Genomic DNA, 14,793 nt, shown 5'->3' with positions numbered 1-14,793 from the left:
CACTGGATTGCATGCTTTAAATGGTGAATCTTATGGTATGTGAATTATATCTCAATAAAGCTATTATAAAAATTGAAGAAAGCTAAAATTAAAGAAAGTTAATATGGACACTGGAATCGGTACATTTACCATATCCTCTGACAACTGTTTGCATCAGGCCTGCCACCCACCACACACTGAGCTTCTTGAAAGTAGGCGTGTGTCTTAATCAGTATTATATCTCCAGCATCCAGCCCAGGGTCTGTGGCATGGCAGGTTCTCAAAATTAAGTGAATAATGAATAAATCAAATTTCAGCACTGCCACTACCTAGCTGTGTGGCGTGCAGCCCAGTTCTTCACTCTCTGAGCATCCTCTGTAAAATGGAGGCAATACCCACCTCAACAGAGTGCTGGAAAAAAATGGAGTGACACAGTAATGGAAAGCTCCCAGTACACAGTGCACATTCCACAGGTTAGTTCTCTGCCCCTTAAAAACATGAGATCAACAGTGCCATTTCATGCAATAGAGGGCTGCTCTGAATCCTGGACCCATGACCATTTCCTCCTACCTTGCATATGATTCTGGAAGCATGAAGAATGGAACTGCTTCAAGGGCTCAAGCACAAGTGGAAGAGAATAAAGATCTTGCAAGTACCAGGTCGGAAAAGGCACCTCTGCTTTCTCTGTGTTCTAATAAGGTGAGGAGTAAGCAGAGTTATGACTGCAGACACACTTACTTTGATGGTTCTGTCACCAGAGGCAGACACAATGTATTTATCATCAAAGTCTACAACATTGACAGCAGCGCGGTGGCCAACCAGGACACGGCGTAAAGTGATATCGGTGGCAGAAGCCATGTCCCACACGGCAATGGAGCGGTCCTTCGAACAGGTTACCATCAGTCCATTGCTGAAGCGTAAGTGCAGTACAGCCTCGTTGTGGTGGATCAACGTGTTTAGAACTTCACCCGTGTTCACATCCCAGACTCTAGATGAGAACAAAAAAGCACAATGCATCATTGTTAAGACAACCAGGAAGAGAGTCTAGCTTCTGTGCCCCGAGCCCATTCTTAGTAGTAGGCTGGGGAGATGTAAGCTTTGCTTGTATTTGGTGAATGGGACCTGATACCTAAGATCATGGCTAAAAGGAGCCCTCAGAAGCAATTATTCTATTTGCTAAGAAGTACTGAGAGGGTTTCAAAAAAGGAAGGCCAATCCTAGCTCTGCTCAGGTTTAGATTTAGCACCAGGTATTCAAGGACAGTGCTTGTTTGCAGGTTTGTGTTGACAACAAAATGATTCTCCCAGTAGATGGGCTCTGCAGTGAGTTTGCAGTGACAGGGAGGAGGCTTGGTAGCTGGGGAATTGAGGACAGTTTCCTTTTTTTTTTTTTTTAAATATATTTATTTATTTATTTATGATAGTCACACAGAGAGAGAGAGGCAGAGACACAGGCAGAGGGAGAAGCAGGCTCCATGCACCGGGAGCCCGATGTGGGATTCCATCCCGGGTCTCCAGGATCGCGCCCTGGGCCAAAGGCAGGCGCCAAGCCACTGCGTCACCCAGGGATCCCTTGAGGACAGTTTCCAATCTTAAGATTCCTCTGGACCTTTGACAGGCCTCGGAGTCTCTTATTTATCCACTGCAAACTAGAGACTGTAGTCATCACATCTTGTCAATTTCACTCATCTATGTGCCCAAATGCTTTATGGACAAAGTTAGTATCCCAACTGCTTCCATCCATGAGATACAGGATTCTTAGGGGCAGCCCTTTCATGCTGTAGCTTCTCTGTTAATGCAATCTCCTAAGAATTGCTCTTCACAAAGAGCAAAGGAGGAAAGACACAGGCTTGTATGGCAAAAGTAATGGCCTAGAAGCACAGAGAAAGGACACTATGACTTTTCTAAATGTCTGAAGCATGGTATCCCAGGAGAAAGCTAGCTTAACACTAGGTAATGTGTTTTTGCAGGAAAGTACACTGCCATCTCTGTAACATACAGCAATGGGAATAGGACCTACTTAACAAAAGCTTTCCACCCTACTTTGTTCAAATAAAACTACACCCAAAGTGGTTTACAAATACAGTATACAAAAACATATACAAAGTATGTATGTGTTCATTCCTGAAAAGGGTGCAATCTCAGTCTTCTCATGAAAGACTGTAAATTCAGACTAGTAAAGCAAAATCACTCACCTCACTGTAGAGTCTGAAGAACCAGTCACAATGACACGTTCATCATACTGGAGACAAAGGACAGAGCCAGTGTGTCCTGTTAACACTTTCAAACATTCCAAACTGGTTTTATCCCAAATCTATTGAGACAAGATCAACCACAAATAGTGATTTAGTATATCACATTCTGATAAATATGTTTGTCTCACCTTATTTTCTGAACCATAAATAAAACAGACCTCTGTTATAATAAATAAGAGTGGTTAAACTTCAAACAGGTGGAAAATGACAAAAAAGGGAAGAGGCAATATTGAATAGCTTTCAAAACAGATGTACTATTTTGCATACTTTGTCCCTCTAACGATTGTACTCATTATTTTTAACAGCTTTGTAACGGGAATTTTCAAATAAACTCTGAAAAGAGTTGGCTCACTCTCTGGAAAACAATGTGACAATATCTAGTAAGAACCTTAAAAATGCATACCACAATCCATTATGTTTATTTACAAAAATTTTAAAATAAAAAATGTTCAACATTTCAGACAAATTTCAAAGTAAACTCTGAAAAGTTTTTAATGAGAGAATATAATGCTTTATTACAGTAATGGTTTTTAAAACCAGAATAAAAAACCATCTATATAATGACATAACATGTATATTTAAAAAAAGAAAAACAGGAAAGGAAAGAAAATGTTAGTAATAGTTGGTTTTGTTCTCTGAGTGCTCTTTTTCTCCCTTCTTTTGATCTTTCCTAGATTTTCCAGGTTTTCAATACTGTCCTCATATAATGGGGGAGGGTAAATCATTTCTTTTTGAAGATTAGATTGTTAAAGATAGATTGTGTGGACCTGTTTCTTCCATTGTAAAATATTATCATGATTTACAGCGTCCCTCAAGTTTACTGCAAGTACCCAAGATATAACAAGTATTGTAGACATTTAACTATCTTTCTACAACAACAAGGCTTGCTTCTAACTTCTGACCTTAATTAGCACCACAGTTATTTTTAAAGAGTGATTAGTGGGTCGCCTGGGTGGTTCAGTCGGTTGAGCATCCAACTCTTGGTATCAGCTCAGGCCTTGATCTCAGGGTCGTGGATCTGAGCCCTGCATGGGGCTCCACACGCAGCTGAAAGAGTGATTAGTGATCCAGGACTGGTATAGAAAGAAGTACAGAAGGTTTCCAAACATGGGTCCAGATGACCTCTCTATAGCACACTTCTACTCTACTCTTTAAGTCTTATAAATCAAATGTATGCATATTTTAAATTAAACATGGTATATACCTCTATTAATAGAATTTTTTAGAAACATATCCAATATAAATGAAATGTAAGCCTCTGGCCAGTCTATACTTTGACAAGGTCCTTATAAACCATTTTTACCTATTCCTTAAAGGATAATTGCCAAAATTATAGTTAATTAAATTAATTAACCTGCCACAAGTTATCGGGGCTATCAATAAGTAATACATAAAAACAAGAGTTGTGTGGTCAAATGTTTTGGAAGTTGGGAAACACTGGGTGTCTCAGAGCCTTTACATGCTACTCTATCCTGTGAATTTCTAAGAAAGAGGTAGAGCATGCAGTCAACTTGAGGAAAGATAAACAGAAATTATCCAGAAAGAGGGGGAAAAAAGGTTGAGAAAATGTAAGACAGTAGCAAAAGATCTAATATTTATGTAATTAGTCTCAGAAGGAGACAGCAAGAAAATGGTACAGAAAAAATATCTGAAAAACTAATGGCCAAAGACTTTTGAAACTGGTGAATGAGGGGTACCCAGATTGTTCAGTCAGTTGGGCATCTGCCTTTGGCTTGGGTTATGATTTCAGGGTCCTGGGATAGAGCCCTATGTCAGGCCCTCTGCTCAGCAGGAGCCTGCTTCTCCCTCTCCCTCTGCCTACCACTCTACCTGCTTGTGCTCTCTCTCTCTCTGTCAAAATAAATAAAATTTTTTTTCTTAAGATTTTATTTATTTATTCATGAGAGACACAGAGAGAGGCAGAGACACAGGCAGAGGGAGAAGCAGGCTCCATGTAGGAAGCCCGATGTGGGACTCAATCCCAGGACTGCAGGATCACAACCTGAGCAGAAGGCAGATGCTCAACTGCTGAGCCACCCAGGTGTCCCTAAATAAATAAAATAAGAGAAAAGAAAAGAAAAGAAATTAATTTGGTAAATGAAAGACATGAATTTACAGATTCAAAAAGCTCCATGAAAGACTTCCTAGATATGACATCAAAAGCATAATCCATAAAGGAAAAAATGGTATACAACACTTTGTCAAAATCAAAATCTTCTGTTCTGTGAAAGATATCCTTGAGAAAATGAAAAGACAAGACTGGAAGAAAGTATTTGCAAAACATATGTTAAAAAAAAAACTATCAAGAATATGTAAAGAACTCTCAAAGTTCAATAAAATGAAAACAACCCATTTCAAAAATAGATAAAAGATTTGAATAGATACTTCACCACAAATACACAGATGTGACAAATAAGCACGTGAAAAGATGCATGTACTCCATCAATGGGGAAATGTAAATTAAATCCAAAATGAGGTATATCATGTCTACATACCTATTAAAATGACAAATCCCGGGGAAAAAAATATTGAGAATACCAATCGCTACCAAGGTTGCATAAAAAAGGGAACTCTAATATACCACTGACAGGAACATAAAATGATACAGCCACTTTGAAAACCAGATTGGCCATTTCTTAGCAGGAAATACATACACTTACCATGACAATACCACTTCATTTTTACTCAGGTGAACCGAAAACCTACATTGTCACAAAAACTTGCATACATGTTTATAGTGGTTTTATTCATAATTGTAAAAACTGGAAACATGAATGCCCTTCTACAGGTGGATAGAAAAACACACTGAGGTACACGCATAGAGTGGACTATCACATGGCGACAAAAAGGACTTAACTATTGCTAAATGATGAATCTCGAATGCACCATGCTAAGTATAAGAAGCCAGACTCAAAGGGCTACCTACTATGTGAGTCCATTTATAGGATATTCGCTAAAAGACAAAGTTATAGGGACAGAAAATAAAGATTTACAAAAAGGTCAGTGCCTAGGGGAAAGAATTAAACACAAAGGGGCCAAATAAGGGAACTTTTGGGGATAACAGAACTGTTTTATGTCTTGATTTTTGTTATGGTTACACAGTTCTTTGTGCTTGTCAAAACTCATACAACTTTACATCAAAAAGAGTGAATTTTCCTGTATGCAAATTATAACTTAAAAAAAAAACAGTAAAAAAAAAAGCCCAATATGTTTTCTTAAATATGAGAAAATAAGCTACAAACAGTGTAAAACAAAATCTGTCAGATCAGCTGCCAAACATTAAACACAGAGAAATGATCCAGTTTATCTACTATTGAAAAGTGATTTAAAACATATAAATATAAATTGCTCTATCATTCTTCTGTGTTATCACAAAAACCTTTGTCAGCCTTTGTCAGCACCCATAAAAGACTTTGATTTATAAGTTAGCAACACTTCTATCAGCTAGCAAAAGTCAGCAAGAGTCCTGTGATACTGAGATATTTTCAGTGTGCACCTAAACACAGAATATAGAATGTGAATGTGCTTTAGAGAAGGATAAGAAGTGAGACAATCCAGGGGTCTAGTATTAGTAGAGGGAAATACTCTGGCTCTAGTTCTTTAGAACCACATTGAGAGCTGCCAAGATGGAGTAGAACAGTTAAAAACAATCTGGAATAAACAAAGATTTAGTGATCTAGTATCTAAGATATAACCAGAATTCTAAAAATAATACATACAAAACACAGTCATTCACCTTAATAGAATTATCTCGTAGGCCACTGATAATTTTTTCATCATCATACTGTAAACAGTAGACACCTTTACTATTTTCAGAGCGGCATTGAATCCTCTGCAAGTTGTGTCGTCCACACCGCCAGTTAGATTCTATAGTCTAGAGGGAAAAGGAGGAAACAGATGAGTTTTTGTGAATCAACTATTCTATTAGGCTACAGACTTTAGTGCTGCTTCCAGGAACAGCATACCAGATACCCCATCTTGGTCCGCACAACTGTCTGTGGATAGGAATCATGCTCTTTTCCAAGTAAGACATTAGCCTAACAGTGTTTTTTTCTCAAACACTCCCTGACGGTCTGGCAACCATCAAATGATTTCCAATGAGTTTGAGTTGGGTTTGAAAAAAAATAGCCTAGACAGAACTCAATATGTTTAAAGAATGCCATTTGTACCCAAAACATACAAATAAACAGTAACTCACTGGGTCACTTAATGCCAATTACAGTATCTGGCAGAAGACCACCACCAACATGAAGCATATACTGACAATCTATGTAATCATTGTGAAAAGATATTGAACAACTATTACATGCCAACCACTACAGAAAGAATTTTATTTGGTATTCACTTTTAATCTTCTACTAGATTTAAAGGTCCTTTAGAATTGCACATTTCCACCCTGGATTCTCATTCTTTCATAACTCATACAACATTTACCAAGATGTTACCTTATTCCACATACTGACTGTGCTAGGCACTGGGGACATAAAGAACAGGAAGCATACTGCTTTCAATGAACCTACCACTCAAGGCACACAGGTATCTGGAATTGGATATACTCTAAACATGTTTGTTTGGCTAAACGATCTACATGTTAACCCTGAAACGAAATTCTCATTATTTCATCCTTTTGCAAACCTGGAAAGAGTTTCATTTCCTGAGGCCACAAAACTAGTAATCGGACTAGCTGGAAATTATACTCAGCTCTCCTTGACACTAGTCCATGTTTTCCACTAAAATATGCAGCGTCTATAAAGAAGTATAGCCCTAGCTATTGAGGCAGTGAACACAGAGCATAAGATCAGTAACAATTCCAGATAAAATATGAGTGCCAAATGAGTGATTAAAACTGTCAGTGCTGTAGGACACTTACATGAGATAAACAGTACTACAGCTTCACACCAGTGCGCAAAGTTTAATGAGAAAATGGGTCATGCCCAGAGCACTACAAGACCTAACCTTTGGGAGTAGGTATGGGGCATTTTCAGGATCAAAGGGCACAATGTTTCTACTAAGAACAACCAAAGTGTAAACTCCAAATCCTGGAAATTAGGGGGCAACCAGGACTAAAATAATTGGTTACATGTGAGTCTGCGATATAGTTTGAAAGGTTATCTGAGTAGCTAAAAGTTTAATTAGTTGCTTTGCTAAAGAAAGGTGACAAATCTCATCTTCATTCATGATAAAGCACTTAATTACTGGCTCTGTTGAAATCTAACAAACTGTATTTCCTCTTATGCTGAAGGCAGCATGCTTCTGCACACTCTAAAATGTTAAAATCTACTGAATGTTATGTGCCAGGTACTATGCTTTTATAACACTATGCTATGTGTTTTAAATATTTTATAGCTAATTTAATCATCACAATTCTGAAGCTGAAATTATTGTCCTCATTTTACAGAAAAAGAAATGAAAGGCTAGAGACAGTGATATACATATACCCAAAAAGGGAAATGTTTCATCATTTGTGGCCTTTGTACTTAGTACAGGAGCCTGGAAATCTAATCCCTGCCCTCAGAGCTCCTATGTACAGCCTTGAGAAAAGGCAGCATCACATATTCCCAACACCCATGGGATGAAGGCGGCGGTGCCATGGAGACGCCAGGAGAGAGGGAACACTCATCTGCCCATCTGCCACCAAGTCAGAGCTTCTTAGGCAGCATCATCATCTCTAGTAAGTTTGTAAAATGTCAGAAATAAAAAGCACATTCCAAAACCAAAAAAAGATAATAACTTACCTCACCTCTGCTACCACTACCAACATAGATAACAGATCTGTCTGTATAAAGCAACTTTTTGAAAAGGGGTCCAAAAAAAAAGACTTACTTAAACTCAACTCAATCCTTAAAATCATTTAGAGAACTAACATATTTTTAGATAGTGCCTGAGCCACCTCAGCACGCTAAGTATACCAAGAAAACGCTGACTTAGGAGACAGATGTACTGGTAACGAGTCTTATTAATGGCCAGTGACTCCTGGCAGTGGTTACCGATGTTCAGGCCACAACCTACCAGGGCCCGGAGTTAATACAAAAGGCATGACTCCATATAAACCCAAAGTATTAAAAAGCTGACTATGTAACATATCTTACAAATATATCTGGTGTTAAAGAATTCATATAGGTACTTTAGTTATAAAACAAACAATGGCTTTAAAAATATTAGTGAATCAGTTAAGTAGCTGTTACTTGTATGTCTCAATGCAAAGGAAAAGTACATTCACTGTCAAATGGGAAACTGAAAAAAAGTAATTTAATGTAAAAAGAGGAGGTAGAGGAATCCCCATACTGAAAATAATTTCCTACTTGTTCTATCTCTACTAGAAAATGTTTTCTAGAACTGGGTGCCTTGATTACAGTCTTTTACTGGACCTAAAAACCTAAAGATACAGCAGAGAGGACTAAAGAGGAGCTGGGGTGAGGCAGTAGTCAGCCTGGGGTGCACTCATCCCCAGAAATGTTTGAACAGAGAACACCACCTGTGAAAGGCTGAGCCATACCCTCCATCTCAGGCCCTCAAACAAGAAGCAGAGGCCAGGACCTCTCAAAAGCTCTGCTAGATAACAGGCTCTTGTTTGAAGTTGAATTGAAGTTAAGAAATGGGAAATGGCTTAGCTTCTCAACATTCAGAAAAGAGATTAATTTTCTAAAACACATTTCTGGATTTTAAAAGAAAAGGAATGCCAGATAATCCTGGATTATCTGGATCATTTTAGGAAGCTCCTACTTAGGGCTATGTTAAAAAAACTATTAGGTTCCTGAATCCCCAAACAAGTGTAGTTTGTTTCAAAATGCCAGGGAAGGGACACTAAACCAGTTCAGTGAGCTGATAATTTTGCTGCACACCAGTCTCATGTAATTCCTAGGACTTTACTCTTCTCAATTCCCCAGGCCACCCACATAAGCAAGCAGCACTTCCTGCTGACTATGCTTGCCCAAAATACTACCTACCACCATATTTGACAACCTCAACTCTTACTAGACTGCTTATAAGCCAGGTCCTTATAAAAAAATTTTTTTAATTAAATAAATAACTAAAGAATAAAAACCTAGACCATTAAAGATGGAAGGCAGCCCACTGTGGTATATAGAAAATACCAAGGCCAGTTAGCAGCTTTGGCAAATGAGCTGCGACTGTCTGAGCTGCAGTTTCCTCCTCTGTAAAAATGGGGAAAATATAGTATCTACTTCCTCAAAACTGTTGTGGGGATCAAATTAAATTATGTAGGTAAAGTGCTCGTCACAGTGCCTCAAATGAGTGATATTCTTCCTTGTTTGTGGAGAACACAGACCCAAAGGAGTAGGTTGTGACCAAAAAAAAATCATCTCACCAAAATGTCAAGAATGGCTGTCTCAATCTAGACTGATACTTAATGCTGCTGGCCCTGAACCCTCCCTAACCATTCCTAGGAAGAGACTCAACTTTCCAATGCAATTCAACTATGAACTCCAGCAGTAGGGATACAGGGCATTCACAGGTGCACCTCTTTATTTATGCAGATACCTGCCATTTCACTTACACATCATGTGGTATGGCTACCGTAGAGGAATATTTCGTGTTTTTGAGAACTTGTAAAATCCCCTTACCCTGAGCAAATTTTCAAAATACTGGGAAAGTAGCCATGATATACAGAGTATACAGCGGCATTTAAATTGGCAATAGAGTGAAAACAGATGTCTGAGTATGGAGGAATAACATTATTTTTAGAAGCCTAAACACAACTGGGTGGGTGGGCAAGTTTCAGCATTTTCTGGTCAGGACAATATTAATATCAAGTTTGCAAACCACAAAAAAGCTCCCCACTTTCCCTGAATAAAATGTGGTTTATTCAAAGGTGTGATACAATACACCATCATCTTACCAGTGGTTCCAAGGAAAGTGCTTCAAACGATTTAATCCAGTGAACACAAAGAAGGAAAAGACATATTCCATGAAAGAGTTTGACACTACTCTGAGATGGCAACAGAGAAAACTCCCAAGTTCAAGACATAGAATTCTAATCGACTGGAGTTGATTATAACAACTTCCATCTCTCTGCTGAGACAGGGGAATGGTAGAATGAAAAGAGCAGAAGCATTGGACTAAGAATCTCAGTTTTGATATTTTGAGGGTTAAATTAAATCACTGTGGCAAAGTACCTAATAGTAAGCTCACCAATAAGAAGAAGAACTTAGACTCTAGATAATAGAGGAAATATGGCTGCTGCTTTTAGGAATGTGCCTCAGGTTTTCCAGGAATTCCTTTACAACTCAGAGGTACTCTAAACCCTCTCTTCTCTCTGTGTGGCAAGAACACCCATGAGAGATGAACCTTTGTAGAAAGCTAAGAATTCTTATTTATTCTCCCCAGACATTAGTTCTCACATCTTCCTTTCCTGAATAACAGGGATTGGCCACACTAACCTCAAAAAAAGTAGATTCCCTACTTTTTTCTTAAAATTGGTCAATTTCTGACAAGTCAAAGTGGAAGGGCAAGGTCATCTGCCCATCAGAGTCAATCTGGGAATGGACAGATGGCAGGCGCTAATACATGAGATAGAGCCATCAAAGCAGAGCAAGAAAAGGAAAGAGAAAAAGATGTTGTGAATTCGCAACTTTGCAAAGCACATGGGAACCATGCAGAGACTGCACCTGTGTAAGGGCAACTGTGCAGGGGGCACAAATATCCACTTGGCATTCAGGGTAAAATTTAGCTTTTGGCAACATGCTTAAAACCCTTTAAAACACTCCCTTTTCCATAACCGGAACTGAAACAGGCCAACTGATCTTAACTCATACCCTTTTTTCAAGGATGCTGGATATTCAACACCATTGGGAAAAGAGGAGAAGTCACCTTGCAAAGTCCACAGGCATGCAACAACAAACCTCTTTCTCCTTTACTTCTTGAATTTTCCACTTTGAAAATGACAAATACAACCACTAAGCCTAAAGCTAGATAAACCTTGGTTAAATTCCCATCTCTTCTCTTAGTCTCAGTTTCCCCTTTCTAAGATGAGGATAACATGTACCTTGCAAGAATTAAATGCAATAATTTATGTAAGTCATACAACATAGTTCATGGTATACTGCAAAGACTCAGAAGAGGGTACTTTAATTATTATATTCTGCTCTGAGAGTTTCATACCAGCCATATGGTCAAGAGCCAAGCGCTTGAGTCTCCATTTGTTTGATCCAGAGATCACTGACACAACTCTCTACAAGTGCATCGACCCTGGACAGAGTAAAACCTACTCCCAAAACAGAGGTAAAGAACTTGATTTTGAGGAGGTACCAGTGATCTATAGTACAAAAGCTGTATTAAGTACAGAAGAATAGGTTGACCACGGACTCTGTTACTCACTAGCTGTGTGATCTGAGGCAAGCTATTTAATCTTGTTGAGTCTCAGTTTCCTTAACTTTAAATAAGACCATGGGCTACCTTTCAAGGTATTGTTCAGTGTTAAATAAAAAAGTGTATTATAAAATGCTTTACAAAGTATCTAGCACAAGTAAATACTCTTATATGTGTGATACATCACTTTTTATTATTACTAGTATTAGTGAATATACCAAAGTATAAAAGATCATCCCTTACACTAAGAGATCTGGCCCACAAAAATCTGGAGGAGACTCTCGGGGCCAACCAGTGGGTTTTCCCAAACCACAGTTTAAGAACCACTGGGTAGACCACCATGATGTCGAGGTTTTTTATCAAGTAGGGTTTTCCCCCCTAGCTCCATTTCCCTCACATCTGCCTCCTCCACTAACTTTAAAATATTATTCCAGCCTGAGGAAATGGTTATGGTAGGTGGTGTCACATACTATCATGCCACAGAATACTGAGTTCATACTATTGATTAAAATAGTATTCATGAGGATTAAATAAAATAATCTACGTCACCAAAATCTTCAACCCAATCAAAGTTCTTCCAGAGTTCCGGTTTATTAACATGGCCTTTAAACAATGTCCTTCTCATAACAAAGGACTTGCTAAAATTATTCAAGGAAATTTGGAGATACTTTGTAAAAAAAAAAATATCCTTGGGGAAAAAAGCAAAAAGTAATATAGTTTCTACCATGTATGCACAAGTAATATCTTAGTATATACAATAAGGGACAGCCCCCCCTCCCCTGAAACATACACACAGACCAACTTAAAATTCATGTTAATGCTGTGTCTCAGCTCCTCCATTGTAGAAACCATTTATTCTAAGTCTTGAACTGCCAATGGATCAATTCCTATATTTTATGATTTGTCGGTCAGAGATTAAATTATTTTGCCTTCCCTAAAAGATTACTTTACAGCTCATTTTAGGGAGCTGTATACTCAAGACAAGGATTTGTGTTTTAAATATGATATTCTAGTCACATTGAGATTTACCATTAACCTAATGATTCCATCAGTTCACATCTGCCTTAAAGGGGGAGGGGGGCTCCCCAAAAGGCACATGTTTCTCCATTAATGAATTTTGGCACAATAACTTTTATGTCTATCACCTGGGGGAGAGGATTACTTCACATTTGGGAAACTGAGTATAACTTTATGGGTGATACAGCACTGCCTAGCAAAGGCTAGACTTTTCGCCAAGGAGGAAATAGTGAAGTAACCAAGAACTGCCAAGAACACATGTGAAAGAGTTAATGAGAAATGCCTGTGCATGTCTTTCCTGGTTCAAGGAAAAGGGCTAAATAATAAAACTGAACTAATTAGAACACATGAATAATATCAAACATCTCCAATGTTTCTCATCAAGTTTACAGAATTTTACTGGTCTGGTGAAGTTACACTCATATCCAAAATGGTCCAGGAGCATAATTTGTGCTATAAAACCCACTTAACTATTGCTTAGAATCATATTGGAGCCCTTTGGGGGGGAAAAAAAAAACTTATGGGAAATTTACAGAGGAAACTGAAACTGTGCCTTCTCCAGTTCCCTAGAGATGGCTCAAAAATGGAAAATTGCTGACCTAAAAAACTGTGCCTTGGATTTTAAAAAATTTATCAAATTAGAATAAAAAGCTGACTTTGAATTAAGGTTTTAATTAACTGGCAACCTGCAGATGTATTTCATGTTTTAGAAAAATTAGATCTTTTTTTACAAAAGGCATTATCCACTCTGAAGAATGGCTGCAGATTATACACTGATTATGACACATTTGCTTTAAGAGTTCAACTTTAAAAAAAAAAATTACTAGCTCCATGTTTTTAGATCAAAAAACACCCTAAGGCAACATAAAAAGTTGAGAACAAGACACAAAGAGCCCATAAAAACAGATAAACCATAAAGTTACCTCTATATCCTGGATAATCTTTGGGTATAATGACCTATAAAATGAATTGGGAGGGCCATCTGTAGGTCTGTTCTTAAACAGGTACTGATCCCTGGCAAATAAAAACAAACAGATGTTACATTTTTGCACATAAAAGGGTGAATTGTATTTAAACATGGTGCTTACAAAGATACTGTATCTTTCAAGTCTTGTGACTTGTACTGAACTTTTAACAGTTCAAAAGCAGAATTTTTGACTGTTAAATTTACATGTTAGAGACAAGTCTACTTTAATTTCCAGCTCTCTATCATAATCCTGGCCTTTTATTTCCTGGACACCCAACACATATTAATATAGCCTTTCATTCTGTAACTTGATTTAAAAAAAATGCTAACGTAACTTTGCGATAAACCTTACCTGGTACACATCAAACCTCTTCCCATAAAGAAAATACAGTCCTAACCCTCACACCACAATCTGTACTTCCAACTATAACACTCTCTCTCGTGCTAAGTGGGCTGGGTTACATAGATGTACAAAGCTATAAAGCTGTATGTAAGTTCATGGGTGTCTGAAAACTCCTGCCTGCTATGCCTCCCGTATCTTCAATCAGAAGAAATGACAAATAGCAAAACGGCATTATTTGACTTTCTCATATTTTCTTTTTTTCTTATCTATCTTTTGGTAATATATAATCATCTAAAAATAACATGAAAGGAAAATCATAAATACATAGGTTTGAAAAGCCAAATCAACTAAATCATTCAAACTAAATTATTCTTCCTAATGGTTAATACTTGTAAGGGAAATATGCATTGCAAAAGGAATTATTCTAATAGCTTTAACTCCCACCACCACTGCTGACCAATCCTCCTTCCCAATTGTTTAAAGTGGGCCAACACATTTGGCAAGTATAATTATTTTGAGCAGTCCAAGTGACCCTATGTCCAAGAAACTCTTTGTAAGGAAACAAGCAACCCAAAAACTTACCACCCTCTTCTTTCTGAAAGCCCCTTCCATAGAGGGTCAGTGCGCACCATTCGTTCAATCAGTTTCTTCCAAAGCATTCCTTCAGAGATCACTCGCTGCCATTCTTTACATACCAGCTCTGCTGCACACAGAGACCTGGCATCCAGGTAAGAAAGAATGTTTTCTGCTATGTGATCTAAGCCTTGCTCTACAAAATAAAAAAGGCAATGAAGGAATGGAAAGGGAGATGGAAATGTACCAGTCACCATTTCTGTAAAGGTAGGAGGAATAAAGAAATCCCAAACCAGGGAACATACTTGAGTAATATCAAAAGTTCTACAGATA

The 14,793-nt window shown here is 38.0% G+C and overlaps 1 protein-coding gene across 10 annotated transcripts in view; it reads right to left on the bottom strand.

The window, feature by feature from the left end:
• The window catches only part of FBXW11 (F-box and WD repeat domain containing 11), a 124,811-nt gene that overhangs the window by 15,913 nt on the left and 94,105 nt on the right, over positions 1-14,793 (bottom strand). For all 10 annotated transcript variants that reach the window (XM_038534761.1, XM_038534763.1, XM_038534766.1 and 7 more), the window contains 5 exons: positions 14,470-14,656; positions 13,501-13,591; positions 5,970-6,107; positions 2,174-2,292; positions 718-967 (listed from right to left, as the gene is read on the bottom strand). In XM_038534761.1, the coding sequence (XP_038390689.1) occupies positions 718-967; positions 2,174-2,292; positions 5,970-6,107; positions 13,501-13,591; positions 14,470-14,656 (785 nt within the window). The remainder of the gene's footprint in view (positions 1-717; positions 968-2,173; positions 2,293-5,969; positions 6,108-13,500; positions 13,592-14,469; positions 14,657-14,793) is intronic.

Source organism: Canis lupus, chromosome 4, assembly GCF_011100685.1.
Source record: "Canis lupus familiaris isolate Mischka breed German Shepherd chromosome 4, alternate assembly UU_Cfam_GSD_1.0, whole genome shotgun sequence".
Lineage (NCBI taxonomy): Eukaryota > Metazoa > Chordata > Mammalia > Carnivora > Canidae > Canis > Canis lupus.
The sequence above is the reverse complement of the archived record's forward strand: the minus strand, read 5'-3'. Positions and strand labels throughout refer to the sequence as shown.